The sequence below is a fragment of the Podarcis melisellensis genome, assembly GCF_964234715.1.
Source record: "Podarcis melisellensis genome assembly, chromosome: 10".
Classification (NCBI taxonomy): Eukaryota; Metazoa; Chordata; class Lepidosauria; order Squamata; family Lacertidae; genus Podarcis; species Podarcis melisellensis.
Window position 1 is genome coordinate 60,663,488 of NC_138542.1, and position 19,725 is coordinate 60,683,212.

At 44.2% G+C, this 19,725-nt stretch overlaps 1 protein-coding gene and 2 long non-coding RNA genes across 3 annotated transcripts in view; all 3 read right to left on the bottom strand.

The window, feature by feature from the left end:
- The window catches only part of LOC309378927, a 169,842-nt gene that overhangs the window by 79,931 nt on the left and 70,186 nt on the right, over window positions 1–19,725 (bottom strand). The gene's annotated exons all lie outside the window — the stretch shown is intronic.
- The window catches only part of SLC15A5 (solute carrier family 15 member 5), a 54,126-nt gene continuing 43,110 nt past the window's right edge, over window positions 8,710–19,725 (bottom strand). The window contains exons 9-10 of the mRNA XM_081927108.1: window positions 15,549–15,657; window positions 8,710–9,298 (exon numbers count right to left, since the gene is read on the bottom strand). Of these exons, the coding sequence (XP_081783234.1) occupies window positions 9,151–9,298; window positions 15,549–15,657 (257 nt within the window). The 3' untranslated portion in view covers window positions 8,710–9,150. The remainder of the gene's footprint in view (window positions 9,299–15,548; window positions 15,658–19,725) is intronic.
- Window positions 10,741–12,302, bottom strand: LOC309378872. Its single transcript, XR_014172231.1, has 2 exons — window positions 11,965–12,302; window positions 10,741–11,612 (listed from the first exon to the last, which is right to left on the bottom strand). It is a non-coding gene; the product is annotated as an uncharacterized lncRNA (long non-coding RNA).

Below are 19,725 nucleotides of genomic sequence, written 5' to 3' on the forward strand. Positions count from 1 at the left end.
ATTCCTTCCCTTCCTCAGAGGTCCAACTCCATATGACCTCCCTGCCTCATACATGGTGAGTGGCTACCTTGGTAGGACCTTCTTAGCAGTGGTGTTGGAGTAGAGGAAGTGCCTCCCTCAGAACATGCACCTCACTCCTTCCTCTCTGTCTTTCAAGCCAACCTCTGTCCGCCTGATGCATTCCAGCTGTTTTGGACCACAGCGCCCATCAGCCTTTGCCAGCTCACCCCACCTTTCCTCCAAAAGCAGTCCAGGTCGGCAAACAACAAAATGCGAAAACAACACAATTTAAAGCAAAAATTAAAATTAAAATATTCAGGTTCTCCATTCCCTTGGTTCTCCCTTTCCCACCACATTCATAACAGTACTCAAACCCATATTTATAACCACTTTTATATACATATTAATAAGGAAGCATTTAATCTATTAATAATCATTCTGGATCCAGACTCATTGGAATCTCCAAGTTTTTATAGTGAGAAACCTGCTACTCAAATAATCTTAACAAATCTAAGAAATATTGTATGGTTTTCAACAAATACAGTAGATTCTTTATCTCTCTCCAGGACCACTCTAACTCCCCCAATTGTTTTCTATTCTTTTCTTTCTCCTCCTCCTCTCTCTCTCTCTTTAGGTTTTCTTTTCTTGTTGATAATTAAATAGCTACAATATTATAATATCTCAATCAGAAATGTTCCTTATTTGTTTCTATATTATCTAGATTGAGAATGTATAACATTGTTAAAGTGTTAAAAACTGAATTAGAATGATAAAAAATGAAAACATATTCAGGCATCTAAAAGCAATTTTTAAAAACCATTTAGAAACCTTTAAAGACATCCAAAAAACCCCAAAAACCTTTTAAAGGCTGATAAAGAAGACAATTGTATGTTTGATGCTGATGGTGTGTAAATGTTAAAATTATAAATAGAGAAGAATTAAAATTCAATGCTAAAACATTGCTTTTATTCATAAAATAAATGTATTAATAATGAAAATGATGATGATGGAAGAAAAATGTATGTTTCACACTGAGACCTAAATAGTTTTTCAGAAACAAACAACTCCATCTTGTTCGTCTAAACTCTCTTCCCCACCTCTAGGTAAAAGGAAAAGGTATAGAACCCCATGACAATTAAGTTCAGTCAAAGGCGACTATGAGGTGTGACACTCATCTCTCTTCAGGGCAAGGGAGCCAGCATTTGTCCACAGCAAAGCTTTTGAGTTCAACGGCTTGGTGTCTAGAAGAATATTTAGAACCAAGTCCTTCTTCTGTCCCACATCAGCTGCTTTGATTTACCCATCTGATGGCTATTAAATTCAACCAAGTTAAGTCAACAGGGAGTTTGGTGCTAAAAATTTACGGAAGATTAGATTAGCGATCTACAGGAAATAGATTGCCTGCTTTGCAGGAGAAAAAGAAAAAAGAGGGGAGCCCTCTGCACCTGAAATGTATTGACAGAGCTGTTTTTACCTAATCAACTCAATCGGGCAGTGGAAAACATTTGGTTGCAAATTCAGCCCTGCCTCGGCATAAACAGATTGCATTTTGGGTTGTGTTATTATTAGTGCAGGCTGGACAGCTTGAATGTGAGGATAATTTATTCCCTGTACACTTCTAATTACAGCAAAGGAGGTTCGATCAGTGACACACTTGTCCATCTCGTTCTTTCTCGTCTTTCAGGCATGGCTGCATGCAGTTAAGGAGACAGACCAGCGCAAAGCATATGAGAAACACAACTCTGTCAGGAAAGGACTGAAGTGTTACCGTTAATTATTCTGGACCATGTGCTCGTTTACAACCCATCTAACATGAGAAATTGTCTCTGAGGTGTCAAACAGCATCACTTACGTAAGTGCAGGGGAAGCAATCGCAAAATGTTTGAGTGACTGGATTTGGGTGACCTGCCAGAGACCCTCACCAGAAGCTTTGAGATTTAGCTCCCAATTTGTGTGTCTTCAAGTTCGACACAGAATTTAAATTGGGACTCACTCTTGAAGTGTCTCTTTAAAAACACACATGCACACACACACACCCAATTCACTGTTGGGAGAGGAGGGAAAGGGGAGAAATTTGATTCCATTAAGATTTAAAGGCGAACCTACATAATTTCCAAAATAATGCATGGGCCGATTTCTTTTTATGCTGCCACCCTTCAAAATCGGCAGCACGGTTCTCCAGTCAAGTAGTTTGCACATAAATGCATATACCAGCATATAAAAATGTAGATATTAGTGGAAATAACAAAACTAGAGGGAAATTGCTTTGCAAAATGTACATATTAGGCAAAATTGCATACAAGCGCGTGTATATGAGGAGAAATCTGCTGACAAATTTTCATGAGGATTTTAAAATATCATAAACTGTGGAAACACAACCTGACTGTCTGTCTCCAGGCATGGTGGTCATCCACAAGGGATTCTCATGTGGCGGGGTTGATGGTGCCAGCCTTCATGTCATGTTTGCAGACATTTTTGTAAGGCAGAATTGGCCTGTCAGTGGGCCTGGTGCCTGAAGCTAGCTCCCCACAGAACACATCCTTGGGGGTCCTGCCACATTCCATTCTGCAGACATGGCCAAAGCAGCATGGATGTCACTGAGACAGGAGTGCAAACATGTTGATATGTATAGTATAGGTAGGTGCTATATAGAGTAATGTAGGTATGTTTTATGTTATGAAAATTAGGTAGTGTGTTGTCTATGTGTATCGTGTAAATGTATATGTATGTGTTTTATATGTTAATAAAAAACAAAAACAAAAAAGAGACAGGAGTGCAAACATGCTGGCAACATGGGTTTGGGAGAGCACATCATCGTCATCATCATCACTTTATTTGTATGCCGGCTTTCCAAAGTTAAAACAATGCTCAAGGCAGCTGACAACATGACAAGATTTACATAATCACCAACGTAACAAAAGTCACAAGCAATAAATAAAACACGTCAAAAAGGGCACAACCAAATGGAAAACCATTTCCACATAAATCATAAAATCTAAAACTAAGAATACAGTGGTACCTCAGGTTACAGACGCTATAGGTTACAGACTCCGCTAAGCCAGAAATAGTACCTCGGGTTAAGAACTTGGCTTCAGGATGAGAACAGAAATCGTGCGGCGGCAGTGGGAGGCCCCATTAGCTAAAGTGGTACCTCAGGTTAAGAACAGTTTCAGGTTAAGAACGGACCTCCGGAACGAATTAAGTTCTTAACCCGAGGTACCACTGTACAGCATTAATATCACAGTTTAAAATGACATAGGTAAAAAATAAAAGCAATTTAAAAAACAAAACCGGAGCCCTCTCTGCTGAGCAGCAGCAGCAGCAGTCCTTTATGGAGCCTGTCAGGCCCGGTTCCAAGCCAGGTGGAGAGAAGCAGGGCAGGGCCCTTCAGGCTCCCGGCAGATCAGTCCTGGGCCCATCTTTGTTTGGAATTCTTTCCTGCCATGTGACAGACTGTTGGCCCATCCAGTTGTCAACATGCTCAAGCAGTGGCTCTCCTGGGTGCCAGGCAGGGACCTAATGTGGAGATGCCAGGGTTTGAACCTGGAGCCTTCTGTATGCAAAGCAACTGCTCTGCCAATGAGCAACAGCCCTGAACTACCCAGTCATTGCACTTCCATTGTTAGCTACAAAAGGGCTTGTAATTTTCCACCCATGCTATCAGAAGCATGGCCATGCCTCCCTGTGTACCTTCTGCAATGTTCTGTTCACACCAGTGGGCATGGCATAACTTCCAACTATAATCCTTGTGATGGCTGATAATATTATGACCCCTTTATTTTACATCATTTAAGAAATGAACCCTTTAATTATTTCTAAAACAGTTTTCCAGCTTGCTTTTTTTAAAAATTAAAGAGATGCATTGCTACAGCACTCTGCTGCTTTAATGTCCCTGTATTATGGCACCACATTGCTACGGCGCCACCCTGCAATAATGCTGTAGCGTTATGTTGTTATAATGCTGAACCTCTCTTTCATTAAAGAAGATTATAACTGGGGAATTAGAGGATTGATAATTAATTCAATGCCACATTAGAAATAATTAATTAAAAGATAATTAGCAGATTGGTTAAGGAACAGTAATGGGGTCATAAAATGGTGCTAACCCCAAATTATAATGAACGTGTGCTCAGTTGCTGTGGATTCGTCGCTGCCTACACAACAGGCACATAGAAAGTTGCCTTATATTGTCTCAATATTGTCTGCAGCGGCAATGGCTCTCCAGGATTTCAGGAAGAGATTTCTCCCAGTTCTACTTAGATACGTTGGGACTAGAACCTGGGACCTTCTGCATGCAAGGCAAATGCTCTAGTGCTGAGCTATGGCCCTCAGCTATGGAATTATGGAGCTCTGAGCTCTGAATGATTGGGCTGCCAGTGGCTACCAGCCTTGACGGCTATGTTCTTCCTCCACTGTTGGAGGCTGTTGCCCTCAGGTCTTGACTTTGGGCTTCCTGGACACTGGTCTTGAAAGACCTACACTGGCTCCCGGTACGTTTCCGAAGCGCAATTCAAAGTGTTGGTGCTGACCTTTAAAGCCCTAAACGGCCTCGGTCCTGTATACCTGAAGGAGTGTCTCCATCCCCATCGTTCTGCCTGGACACTGAGGTCCAGCACCAAGGGCCTTCTGGTGGTTCCCTCCCTGCGAGAAGTGAAATTACAGGGAGCCAGGCAGAAGGCCTTCTCGGTAGTGGCACCCACCCTGTGGAGCTCCCTCCCACCAGATGTCAAAGAGAACAAAAAGTACCAAACTTTTAGAAGACATCTGAAGGCAGCCCTGTTTAGGGAAGCTTTTAATGTTTAATATGTTATTGTATTTTAATATTCTGCTGGAAGCCGCCCAGAGTGGCTGGAGAAACCCAGCCAGATGGGCAGGGTTTAAATAATAATAATAATAATAATAATAATTTGATTGGGCACTGTGAGAACAGGATGCTGGACTAGATGGGCCTTTGGTCTGATCCAGCAGGGCTCTTATGTCCCTCATATCAATACCTTGTATGAAGTTGGAAGAGGAGCAGCTATGGAGATTGTGCTGCTCTTACATTCTTCTGAAAAGCTTTTTGGTCTAAGAAAAGGCCAAAATACTTAAGTCTCCAAAGCACCCTAGGTACAGAATAGAAGCTGCATCAGGTAAGAGTACACAGCAACATTCATCTCAGAAGTATCAAGCTACAGTTATTTTCCAATTGACACCCAGTGGTGAAACATGGGGTGCCAATGTCCTGGGCCACGCTGAGGGTGGTGGATGGGAGGGAGGGAAATAGACACATTCAACTGCCTAACAGCATCTGTGTCACCCAGCAGATCACAGTCGCAGAGATCAGAGAAGTCATTCTGTTGTCCAGAGGTCAGTTTCTGGTTTCATGGAAAAGCCATTTTCAGCGACTTCCAGCAACGGAAGCATGCAGCTGTATTGAGGCAGCACCGGGTGTTGAAAATTTGCACCCCTAACAATTTTGTGCAACCGCCCCTGTGCCCTCCCCATGCTACACTGCTGCTGTCACCCATTCAGACTGACCTTCATGTGCTAGCGTGTGCCTTCGTAATGAAATAGCAAAGGCACTACAGCCCTTGTAGTGCAACCAATCTGCTTTCTAAAAAGGAAGAGGATATTTTGCTGAAAGAAAAATGATGGCATATCCAAGTGGGAGACATGTGAAGTAACCAACATTTGAAACTAGCATTGCATAACCTCTGCAGAAATTTTGTGCGAACGAATTGGGACGGACGCTCACGAAGCAGAGAGACTTTGCGTGGCGAGTTCCTGCCCCCCGCCAGGATAAATAAAGACACGAGACATCAAATTTAAAGTTAATTGGGCGAATTAGGCCACAACTTTATTGAATTCAGGAATGAGAGGCATTGGCTTAGGCATTGGTCCTAACGACTATCCGGCTCCAGCCCATTTGCTGGAGACACGGGGAAGGGTTAACCTTAAATCGGGGGAGTCTCCTGCCAAGGCACGTCGACTAGGAGCTCCCCCGGGTCATTGCTCTGGGGCGTGCCTTTGGCCCACACCTCCATAGGCTTCGGACAGGGCCACGCCCCCCGGAGTCCTTTAACGGACCACCCTTCGCTCACTGGGGGGAGGTGATGGCGTTCCTCCCCCCCATCCTCTTAACCCCTTCTTACCAATGCCTACCGCCAAATGCCGAGAAGTTGTGACGAGTTGCTACGAGGTAGGCGAAAAACCAAAAGGCCAGAAATTGCCAATTGGGAAAAATTCCTACCATGCCCCTTGCGGCGACAGACCGAAGTCCATAGCAAAGTCAAAAACCTACCTAAGCCTACTTAAAGGGAGGGAGGGTGGGAAAACGTGAGGGCGAGCCGGCGAAAAGAGGGCGAGCCCCCTCCGTGCCGGCTAATATAGCCATAGCATTGGTGGAGAGAGACAAAGGATCCTCTCCTTTTGGCCTAGGGTCATTTGAGAAGCCCCGGGTAACCTCTCTGAGCTTCCTCGGCAAACTTTCAGCAACACCAGGCGCTGTCTGCAAGCAATCCTTTCAATAAAGAGACCCATCTACCCTCTCCAAAAACAGCAGACATCAAGAAAGCATTCCTTTCCGCTAATTGGTATGACGACGAGACTACCCTGTTCTTATTTACAAAACTACAGATTTATGTCAAGCAAAGCCAATTATGCTTAATGCTTAAACTATTGCAGGTGCTGAATGGCTTTGTTGCTAGGCAGTGGAAATGAAAAATGCTCTCTGAACGCATCTCATTGCAATGGAGACCATGTGCTCCATCATCAGTGCAAACTCAACAGATGGATAGCTTAATCCCTGCCACTGATCTCTCTTCTCCCCCCCCCCCATTCTACCTGAAACAATGTCCCACATGCTTTATCTCACCCGTAGTACCTGGGAAATGGTTCAAATTCTTTTTTTTTAAGAGCACTTCTTAATGTCATCCAGCAGATACATTTAACTCATTCAGAGTAGGCTTGGTAATTTACAGGGTCTGTGTGTATGTTTTTAATGAAGTTTGCTTTGCTTTGCAGGATGAAAGGGTTTAGCATCTGGTTCTTGGGTTTGGGTTGTGGTCACTCAATAATGGCTATAGCTATACTGGATTAGTGTGGGGCTGTAGCTCAGTGGTTTCAGCACCTGCCTGTGGATGCAGAAGCTCCCAGGTTCATTCCCTGGCATCTTCAGGTAGGTCTGGAAGAGGCACGTGAAACCTTGCTATCCTCTTGCTGCAGTCCAGTACAGAGCTGATTTCCATTTCCATTGCTTTCAATGTTCTAAATCCAGTGTGAGCCAGTGTGGTGTAGTGGTTAAGAGCAGTAGTCTCATAATCTGGTGAACCAAGTTCGCGTCTCCGCTCCTCCACATGCAGCTGCTGAGTGACCTTGAGCTAGTCACACTACTTTGAAGTCTCTCAGCCCCACTTACCTCACAGAGTGTTTGTTGTGCGGGGGGAAGGGAAAGGAGAATGTTAGCTGCTTTGAGACTCCTTAAAGGGAGTGAAATCCAAACTCTTCTTCTTCTTCTAAATGTCTCTGAGTGGCTCTGGGCATTACATTATGACTTGAAAAGATGGGAAGAGGAAGCCTGAGACCCTCAGCGTCAGGCTTCAGGGTATCAGCTTCCTCCCCCATGGCAGTAGATAAGCAGAACAAAGGAAAAGGAGTTCTACCCAGACACTTAGGTCTAGCGCCGAGGGCCTTCTGGTTTTTCCCTCCCTGTGAGAAGCCCAAGTTACAGGGAACCAGGCAGAGGGCCTTCTTGGTAGTGGCACCCGCTCTGTGGAACGCCCTCCCACCAGATGTCAAAGACAGCAACAACTACCAGACTTTTAGAAGACATCTGAAGGCAGACCTGTTTAGGGAAGCTTTTAATGTTTGATGCATTACTGTATTTGAATATTTTCTTCTTCTTCTTCTTCTTCTTCTTCTTCTTCTTCTTCTTCTTCTTCTTCTTCTTCTTCTTCTTCTTCCCAGTTAGAAACTTTCACTGCCCCCTCCATCCCGATTAATATATGTCACTCCTACGTCTTGTAATCTGAGCTTGGAGCCGCTGTGTTTTCTGTTCTGAAACTTTCTGAGCTCTCCAGGACTTTTGGGGGAAGGGTGTGTCTGGATACTAGCCAGAGACTGTGAATCTGTAAACTCTCTCTCTTCTAGTGTTCCTTCTGCTAGCTGTTCCCCATCCAGTATTTCCCAGTTTCTGCCTTCTGAAATACCGTATTTTCCCCTCTACAAGACGCCCCCATGTATAAGACACCCCCTATTTTGGGGGACTCAGATTTAAGAAAATGGGGGGAGATGTATCCATGTAGAAGATGCCCCCTTAATTTTTGAAATTATTTTTAAGGGGAAAAACCTAGCCTTATACACCGAAAAATACGGTGTGCCCCTCTGCAAACCATTGTTCCCAATCTATACTGTCCTCCTGCTCCTGGGAAGATTCAGGATCAGGATGAGGGAGTGGCTCCAAACATTTTTTCTCAGTGCAACCCTCCTCAGCACGGTCCCTGACACTCAGCTACAGCTTTTTCCAACCTAGTGTCCTCCAGGTATTTTCAACCACATCTCCCATCAGCCCCAGCTATGTTCCTGCTGCTTCTCAAGCACAAGTGGACGTCTTCCTCTTGCTGATTTGCATACCATCAGCAAACACAGGTTGGAGTGGTTGCTGCGGAACATATCAGCCACTCGAATGTATTATTAATGTTATTACCACTACTTCATGCTCCTACCCCTTACTACTCTGCCTCAGTCGCCTGGACTTTTTGCTCAACAGACACAGATCCCCAACCTTCTGGAACAGGAAACTTACACAGCATTGTGATGCAAGAGATTTTATTATAGGCAAACGTCATTTTCAGAGTGAACTCTTGCACACACACGGAAACACAAAGTTGTAAGTATTCCTCTTGCCCACTTACAATGCACCTGTTGGAGTGTCTCAGTAAAGGGAGCTAGGCATATGGAAAGCTAAGGATCGGGGCCGAAGTCTGAATGCTCTTGCTGAGATTTCAAATGTTATCTATCTTATGAGGACATGAAAAGGAGAAACAACAATCCATTTATTGTTAAGTCAGTTCATAAACACAGACAGGAATGTATCATTAAAATCTGACAGACAATACTCTGGTGACTGACTGCGCCGTGTGGCCAACCAGTCATTTTCAGAGCAGGATTTCACAGGAGAGTCTCCACGGGAGACAAAGGAGAGGGGCAATCCAGGATGCTGTCATAAAATATAAGCGATTTCTCATGCTGTAAAAGTTGCTCTTGAAGAAGACTCCCTCTGTATCCTTTGTCGTAGTCCTGCTGTAGATTAGTGTACCTGCAAAGCAAAAATAACTTAAATCTCCTTTGATGATTATGATGATTTATTATTTGTACCCTGCCCATCTGACTGGGTTGCCTCAGCCACTCTGGGCAGCTTTTAGCATATAAAGACATTAGAAGTGCAATGTAATACTGTATACCAGCCATGTTTAATGCCTTCAAGAGTCCAAAAGGGAAAGAGTGATGATGATGATGACGATGATCATTACTATTACAGTGGTACCTTGGGTTACATACGCTTCAGGTTACAGACGCTTCAGGTTACAGACTCCGCTAACCCAGAAATAGTACCTTGGGTTAAGAACTTTGCTTCAGGATGAGAGCAGAAATCGGGTGGCGGTGGCACAGCGGCAGCGGGAGGCCCCATTAGCTAAGGTGGTACCTCAGGTTAAGAACAGTTTCAGGTTAAGAACGGACCTCCAGAACGAATTAAGTTCTTAACCTGAGGTACCACTGTATTAAATTTGTATATTGCCCTTCATCCAAATATCTCAGAGTGGTTCACAGCATAAAAAGACAAGATAAAAACACCAAACACACAATAAAAACAAAAACAAAGCAACATTCCTCCCTCCCACAACACATGTAAAAGGGCATTAGATGTCAACCAGCCCAAGGCCTGGTTGAAGAGAAACTTCACAAAAAAGGAGCCACTGCAGAAAAGGCCCGTTCTCATTTTTCCATCCTCCGGACCTCTTGTGGAAGAGGCACATGAAGAAGGGTCTCCAATATGTTGAACTGCCTCATGCAGAGTCAAGCCAAAGGTCTAACCATCTCAGGATTGTGACTGACAGCTGCTCGCCTGTTACCTAAGATGGGGATATTGGGGACCTGTATGCGAAGAAAGTCCCTATTTCTGTTTGTGCTAAGCCTATTTTGAAAGGCGTTGTTTAAGCCCATCTGATACAGCTGTGTATTCAGGGCCATTCGGCTCTGTTTCTCATCCCTGTTCACTGTAGCACAAGAATGTGAAAACCCCAAATCAATGTAGAACACAGCAGCTAAAACCAGCATCCTTCGCAGCAAAGGCAATGTTTCGTGCATGAAGCACTCAATAGATTGTAACTGAAATTACCTAAAAGCATCTAAAAGACTGGATTGTATGCCCCAGGCCAGCATCTCTGCAGAGGGCATTCCACACACACACACACACACACACACACACACACACACACACACACAAAAGTTCCAACAATCATTTAACTTAATTTCTTACCATACACAATATTTTAGACTTCTGTCAAGAACCTCTGAAGATTTTCCATTCTTTATCACTTGTTCTGCATTTCTTAATTTCTCTATTACTTTTAATTGTCCTTAACTAATAATTCTTTTGAAAGTCTTCCTTGCAAGATTTCACAAAGTCCTCCTTACAGAAGTTATTGCAGTCTTGTCGAGTTGCAGCTCGGCATCCAAAGAAAAATCAGTCTCACACCATTGTAGGTTCCGAAATATGGCTGCTTTTAGGGCTAATGCAGCACAGCTTTTATTGTGTGAAATCAGAAAGATACAAAGTACAAGCCAAGCAATTTGTTCTAGCAAGCAGATAAGAACCTTCGCACTAGACCATGCGAGCATCAGGCCATGCCACGTTAGCCAATCATATAGGACATCACGAGCTGTCCACGCGCTGTTCATGTTCCAAGGATGCTTCTAGCTATGAAATCACCCTATAACAATAAGAACTTTGCTCATGCTCTCATGTACAAGCAATCATTTTCCCACATATCCCCTTTTCTTGTTTATATTATTAGAGGAAAAGAGGGACCATTAGTCCAAATCGTACACTTCCTTGCCGAAGCGTCTACACCTTGCAACATAAATTCCTCTTGTAACCCCTGTGGTGGGCCGTGGTCGGTACCACCATGCAGTGCATTGGGAAATCAAAGAGGGTATGCATTGAATGCAACAACACACCATAATAAAACCAACAATACATGCAATTACAATCAATAATACTTTTCTTAACCACACTCCATTGGGTAACCAAGAAGACAACCACTCCCATGGATCAAAACCTTCAGGTGGATTTAAAGGATTATGGGCTATCATTTGTTCCATATGATTAATAGTAGCAGAGATATTGGTCGATTGATCAGTTATATACATGCAGCAATGAGAATAAATTAAGGCACAAATTCCACCTTTAGAAGCAAGGATCACATCTAAAGCATAATGATGTTGAAGAACTACATTTCTTATTTCTGATATTTCTTTGTTAATCATTTTTAAAGCCAAAATGGTGGAATTAAACAAATTTTCTGTCCAGTTTGCCAATTTATGCAAATCACGGTAATTCATGGCTGCACCTAAAGAAGGCAGAAGGGACCTAGAGATGGCCGTCCCTGTATATTGAGAAATAGGTGATAGTACTTCCCTTTTGTTACGCAAACGGACCGCTGGGAGCTTATCTATTTTATATACCAAGGGTACTACTATACCTAACGTGCAGGTACCAGAAAAGGCAGAGGGGATTTCTTTGTAGGCACGTGTGCCACAAAGTAACCATAAATCAGATTGAAGCAAACATGTAGTTCTGCTGCTCTTTCTCATCCAGTCGAACCAAACATAAAAGTCTCTACACGCAGCTTGTTGTTCATAGGTCATGTAAGTTGTGACATTATTAATTAAAACCTTTGGTCTGCCACTCATGGTTGTAACATTAAGAAAACAAGAAGATCCATTAATGTATTCATGTGTCCAATTACAATATGGATAATGACCTAAAAATTTTTTGCTATTGTGATTAAAATGAAAACAATAAGGAGCTAATTCTACAAGCGATAGAGATACAGGAGGTAAACTTATGCGATTGTCCTTCATATTATTGCTAATCTTATATGAAGCATTTATAGGAATACCATGTAATAAAATGCCAGATCTTTTTGATTGAGGAGGGATATGCATACACATCCAACAATCAGAAAGGTTAAGCATAGAAGCAAAATGATTAATGTCTCTAACGTAAGTATTGTTAGTCCAAATCTGATGATAAAGTTCAGGCCTTCTGGCCTTCTGCAAGAAAGCAGCACAACGAAAGCGGCGTTTTACAAAGTTCACGGAGAGGCTCCATCCGTGTGAAGTGGAATTGTGGGGCCACTCAGGACGATGCCATATTGGTTGCTCGGGGGGGCAATAAGGGTGAGAATGGTAAATTATTCCAATAGCTGTTTCCGAGCAACCTGCGTGATATTTCGTGGCTCGATTATTGGCATGCAAAAACCACAAACCAGGAGAAGCCACACAGCCATTTCTGCAGATACAGGAGCCCATTTGCTGTAAATAGGCCTTATGTACTGTTCCGTGCATTGCGGAGCCAAAAATCCAAACCCAACGAAACGTGGTGACACAGATGGGATGGTCGCTATTGGGGGGCAAAACCCAAGCGATGCCGGTCTGACGAGGGCATCCTTCAAAGCCAGGTTCATTTCCCAGACAAGAGGCGGCAAAACTGTAACGATAAGTGGTAGAAACGGTGGCTTCCCAGGGGGAAGGGGGGCCAACGCGATAGGGTTGAAGATGGCCTTTCAACGTGCCAGGAAACACTGGAACCGCTGTGGAAGGTGACGTAATCCAGGGCACATCAATATGGCGATGTCTCCAACTGCAATGTGGGTTGAGGTCAGGTGAGAGGTCATCACCGGCAAACAGCGTAAAATACGGTTTCAAGGTGCTGGTGTCTCCTTGGGCGAAGACGAGGCAACAGAAGAGCGCCAAGGTCGAACGCAGCGGGCTGGAACCCATCGGGGAACTCCGTCTACGTCAATTGCCGCAAACCCGCGACCCCAGGAAATCAAGGAAGTTGGACCCTTCCACTGTGGATCTGGAAGCAACCTGTAAGACACTAAAGGGCGTTGCAATACTTCCTCCTTCCGGAAATGGAGTTCAGCAGGCGTAAAATTCCTGTTGCCAAATAACCAGGGTGACCAATATGTGATCTAAGATGTGCTTCAGAAAATTGACAAGTCCTGGCCTGTATCAAAGATGGGGCACTTTGTGCTGGAGTGACATTGCTGTGCGGTAGATCTGCACTGCGCACGAAAATGGTCCACTTTGCCACATCCAAAGCAGGTTTTATCCTTTGCAGGATTTTTGGACACGGTGGAGGACAGAGCCGTGGCTAGCAGGCAAGCTTTATACGTCTCAGTCCCCACTGACTGGCAGGCTTTAAGCACATCTGCAATGGCTATATTCGGCGTTGTCATCAAAGGGCGCAGCGCTTGCTTACAGTCCTCATTTGCATTATCAAACGCAAGCTGGTGTACGATCACTTCTTGGGCTGCTACGTCTTGAACTAGCTGCTTAAGAGTGTTATTCAAGCGATTGACAAATTGTCCATAAGGCTCTGTAGGGCCCTGTCTGATGCTGCCACCGCGCTCATTCTTGTCATCAGGAACAGAGGACAAAGCTTCTTGGGCAGCAGCGATGGTGGCTGCCCAATACATAGGATCAAGGGCCAACTGTTGGGCAATAGTAAGAAAATTGCCTCCTCCCGTCAGCCCATCAAGAACATCAGTTTGGTTCAGCATGATGGGGGCTGGGGGTGCAGGGCCATTGTCCTTGACAGAAGAATACAGTTCCTTTATGAATCTCAAATCAAACTGTTCGTGCCGGGCTGGGCCTCCCCCTGGCGCGGCAGGAGCAATCACAGGAAAAAGATTAGGAGTTGTAGAATCAAAAGCTAGCAACGGAGCAGCGGCGCGAAGAGATTCTTGAAGTGGGGTGGAAACGGTGCCAGATGCCTTGGGCAGAGGAGGTGGAAGAGCGGGGGGTGCTGCAGAATTTGAAGAATGCAGGGGAGTGACAGGATGAGGCGAAGAGAGAATGTCCGGAGGTTTAGGAGGAAGGTTTGAGGCAGGCAAAGCGGGAACCGGGGGGGCGTCTGAGGAAGCTGGTGCAGCAGCCAGAAGAATGTTTGAAGGAGTTAAGCACGACATAGCTTTGTAGACGTTACACCAGGCATGCAAAACCTTGACATCAATCTGCGGATGATTTTGAAAGAAGTGTCCAATTTTTTTCCAATCGTCTAACCCCCAATTTCCATCCTGGGGAAACCACGGGCAGTGGGTGTCCAGGGCTTTTATAAGGGACTTAAGGTCAGCTTTCTGAACAGCAAGGTTGTTACTGGCCAAAAGGAATTTAAGGTCTTTAAAAAATTTTTTCTGTGGTGCAGAGAGAGATTTTCCCATGATTGCAAGAGTTGCAAGAAAGAGCAGGGAGCACTTACCGAGGGATCCTTAGGAGGATGAGGGAGGCGCCTTTTGCCCTGTCCGGGCGGAGATAAGTGCTGATCCAGAATCACATTCACACGGGAGCTCTCACCGGGGATCCACTACGTGGATGAACGACGCGTCTGCAGCCCTGCCGGGCGAGGTGAGGCTGAACGTTGTAAAACAGCATGAAGTCCGAAAGAAATCACACGGGAGCACTCACCAGGGATCCACAACGTGGATGAACGACGTGTTGGTGAGTGCTGAACAATGAAAAACAACGTGAAGTCCGAAGGCAGTCACACGGGGCACCAATTGTCGAGTTGCAGCTCGGCATCCAAAGAAAAATCAGTCTCACACCATTGTAGGTTCCGAAATATGGCTGCTTTTAGGGCTAATGCAGCACAGCTTTTATTGTGTGAAATCAGAAAGATACAAAGTACAAGCCAAGCAATTTGTTCTAGCAAGCAGATAAGAACCTTCGCACTAGACCATGCGAGCATCAGGCCATGCCACGTTAGCCAATCATATAGGACATCACGAGCTGTCCACGCGCTGTTCATGTTCCAAGGATGCTTCTAGCTATGAAATCACCCTATAACAATAAGAACTTTGCTCATGCTCTCATGTACAAGCAATCATTTTCCCACACAGTCCTACTTGCGTAATCTGTTTATCACAATTGCTTTTCAAATAATTCAAATATTTGCTCCAGTCCTCTAAGAATCTCTGATCCTGCAGGTTTCGAATCCTTCCTGTTACCGGTAATTGATCTAATTCTGCATAGTCTATTAATTTCATTTGCCATTCTTCTTTTGCTAGTAATTCTGCAGAGGGCATTCCATCAGGAAGGGCCACCACTGAAAGGGCCCTCTCTCCTTCTAGTGGCTTCTCACTTGGGAACTTGGGGAAGGCCCTCCAAGAGAGATATCAAGCACCTGTCTGAAAATGCAGCATCATATGTGAATATTCATTCCGTTCAGGCTGGTCCGACCATGCATCAAGATTTCATGTGCTGAATATGCAAGGACTTACCTGTGTGAGATGGTCCAGAAGCCTAAAGTGTTAATCATCATTAGTGAGGCCAAAAAGAGGTAAAACCGTTCCAGTCTACCCTCATTTAGAATATTTGGAAACCAGTCACCTGTTGGGGGGAAAGAAGAAAGAAACTGTATTTAGATGAGCTTCAAGAAACCCATCAGAAAAATAGAGTGTAGAGTGTCAAGATATTTGAAGATGACTATCATAGCTCCTCTCAGTCTCCTCTTTTCCAGGCTAAACATAGAATCATAGAGTTGGAAGAGACCACAAGGGCCATCGAGTCCAACCCCCTGCCAAGCAGGAAACACCATCAGAGCACTCCTGACATATGGTTGTCAAGCCTCTGCTTAAACATACCCAGCTCCTTCAACCGCTCCTCGTAAGGCTTGCTTTCCAGACCCTTGATCATCTTGGTCGCCCTCCTCTGCACACATTCCAGCTTGTCAACATCCTTCTTAAATTATGGTGCCCAGAATTGGACACATTAGTCCAGGTGTGGTCTGACCAAGGCAGAATAGAGTGGTACCCTCAAACATCAGAAGGGTCCCTTGACACAAAGCATGAGATTGCCAAACAACATGCATGTTTCATCACTAATAATAATAATAATTATAATAATAATAATAATTTATTTATACCCTGCCCTTCCCAGTTCAGAAAACCGGGCACAGGGCAGCTAACAACAAATTTAAAACACTTAATTGATGCAACAAAAAAAACAACACAAAATATAAAACATGAATAACAATAAATTCAGAATTCAAAAATCAATTTAGGGGGGAAATCCATCCAATAAACATTAGATGATCACCAGGGCTAGCTGGCTAAATTAGTCCTATTTGGGCCAGCGAGGAGACCGGGGGAGAATTAGCTGTGGGATTCCAGAGCGGGTAATCTTCATAAAAAAGGGGAGGGGGAGGGAAGGAAGGGGAATAAAAGATCAGGCTAAGTTCAAATTGAAAGCCAGGCGGAACAGCTCTGTCTTACAGGCCCTGCGGAAGGAATTTAAATAGTGATGAGGCTGGAATCGTGTGGTCTGCTTCTTACAGACCACACTGCTTCCCAACTTTCTTGCATATCAGAATGTAACTCCCAGTAAGATTATGCATTCTGGGGGGTTGGGCCAGATGCCCTTTAAGGTCCCTTCCAACTCTATGACCTCATCGGATACAGCAATGCATTTTTGTTGCCCCAAATGTGTGCACAGAGTTACATACGTTCCTCACACACAAAAAGGATTTTCCATTAAAAAAATCATATTGTATTGCAGAGTGTGTTGGAAAGTTTGTTAAAAGTGCATAAACATAAATGGTGCGCACAAAATTTGCACAGTGGGACACAAAGGAACAGCATGAAATGGGACAGGAATAGGATAGAGGCAGGTGAACTAACCCATGTCTAACTGGCAGCAAGACCTAAATGTGGCAGAGCAAGCAGATCAACCCCAGCCCTAGTCACAAAACCCCCACAAAACCCCAAAATACCTATAGTATTTTGTTACCAGAGATGGAGCCACAAATGGTGTCCCCCAGGTCTGCATATGCAATACCCAAGTCCAGTATGTGGAGCAGAAAATCCCACAAGCGCCTCTCCTCTGGCAGTAAAAATACACTGATAAGAATAGCTATTTGCTTCCTGTGAAGTGCTTTTATGCACATAGCAAAGAGCACATGAAAAGATCCTCTCTCGCCCAGAGGTGGTCCCTACCAGAGAGGAATGGCAAACTAAGCTGATGGACTATGTTGAAATGGCAAAGCTGACAGGAAAACCCAGGAACCAAGGGGATAAAAACTTTACAAAAGAATGAGAAACATTTATAAGTTATCTAAGAGACCACTGTAAGCGGATGGAAACATTGGCAGGATTTTCATTTCACTTGTAGCGTAACAAATACCATGGACTATATGGAGTGATTTACAAGTTAGAGCAGGGGTCAGCAAACTTTTTCAGCAGGGGGCCGTTCCACTGTCCCTCAGACCTTGTGGGGGGCTGGACTATATTTTGAAAAAAGAAGAATGAATTCCTATGCTCCCCAAATAATCCAGAGATGCATTTTATATAAAAGGACACATTCTACTCATGTAAAAACACACTGATTCCCAGACCATCCATGGGCCAGATTTAGAAGGTGATTGGGCCAGAGCCAGCCCCCGGGCCTTAGTTTGCCTACCCATGAGTTAGAGTATAGAAGAATATGCAGTTGTAAATGTTTAAAATGGGACCCCATGGAGGGGGTGTGGGGGAAGTCGTGAGTTTCGGAGTAATCTCTGTATATGGACTTATATTTGGATTTTTATAACCTTGCATTTGTAAAATCAAATAATAATAATTTCAAAAAGACCCCTCTCTCTGGCACCCCTAAACATGCATGGGAGGTTTTAGTAGGTGTCAAGGAACATGTCCCGAGGGCAGCATGGTGCTCACGGGCACCATGTTGGAGAACCAAATGACATCTTCAATATACAGGAACATTTGCAGTGGTAAGCACAGTAAAGTTAGGAATGATGACCAAGTTTCCACTCCATGACTTGTGGTAGACACTTGTGGAGGGGCTTCCCTTTGCTTCCTCTTTTATAATGTGTACAATGTTTGTGTACATACAACCCCACTTGTCACGCGAGGTGTGGAGGGACTTCAGAGCCAGGAGAGATTTTGGAGGGTCCCCTCTTGCTGGAAAATACATGCAAACCAGTTTTGCACACCAGTTCGTGATGAAGGCCAAACTGGGAGGTTTTTTTGTGATATATGATTTTATTAACATGTGTATACAGGCTGAGCATCATGTTACAAGTGTGTACATGGATTCCCATGTGTGCAACCAGCACTCATGTATGTTGATACACACACCTCTGAGAGGTTTAGGATCTTTTGCTGGAGTTATACCGCACACTTGTCAATGGAAATGTGTTTTACCCTTAACTCCATGCCCACAAGTATAAGACAGGAGAGCTCACATCATAAACTCTCCAACAGATCTTGGTCCCTCATTTGATTTCTGGGTGAGTTCCCAAAGTCATAGCTTTGGTTTCTGCACAAATCAAACCTCTGTTTCTTTCCAGCTGCAAATGAACCTAGATAATCCCCATGATGCATCTTCCATTCAGTGAAGGGGAAGGGGGCAAGCTTGCCCTGTCCTCTGGAAGCATCACTACCTGGTTGTTTCTATGGCAACACTCCCAGTATCTTACCAGCTCTTTAGACATGTACAAAGGATGCTTAAGAGGCTGGACTAGGCCTATGAACTTAGCAAACAGACTAGTTTGACCACCAGATAGTTCCTTATACTACAGACTCACATCTTACAGAAATAAAACCACAGGTTTGGAGGGAACACAAATATATCAGTCAAACAACTCCACAATTCTATAAGAGTGCAACCAATAGTTTTGAAAGGCCAAACTGGGAGTTAAGGTGTAAGAGCAGCTGGGCCTGTGGGGTGAGATGTTTCTGCCCTTCTCTTGGACGACCGCAAACACAACTTTGTTAAGCAATTTCCTCCACTGGATCAACAAGAATAAGCTGTCAGTTGCCAGCCAGGTGCCAGCAGAGTTTGCTCTCGCTCAGTTCCTCAGACAAAAACTGCCTTCATTTGTCAGGGAGCAGAACAGCCGCACCTCCTCCTCCACTCCCCTTGTCTTACTCCTCAAAGATGCAACAGACTGAGCCGAACTCCCAGAGCTAGGTTTAAAACATATCATTTAACACTGTCAGCTGACTGAGCACCTAGGAACTATATACTTCCCCCTTTAGTAGCTTATAAACTTTTAGAGCCATCATTCATAATCAAGCAGCTTTTCATTTTACACATCCCAGCGGCTGCAAGGACTTGAGGAGAGAATAAGTGTGTCTGACGGCAAGGAAGGGTTTTATATGGGTCCCTGTGCTACAGCTTATGGGTGGGAGGGAAAATCTATTTTTGTTTGCATATTAATGAGAAGCGACTTAAGTTGCACTTCTCAAACCAATATGCAAAGCGAAGCACAGCTAGCCTTTGAAATTCGCACACTTCTGAATTTTGCGACACAGTTCTCCAACAACAACAAAAGGCATATAATTCAGAAAACAAGAAACAAAAATGCATTGTGTTGGGAAAAATGCTTGCAGGAAAGTGTGTGCATTAGGCAATACTGCATGCAAAAATGTGTCCATTAGGAGAAATTTGCACTGATGA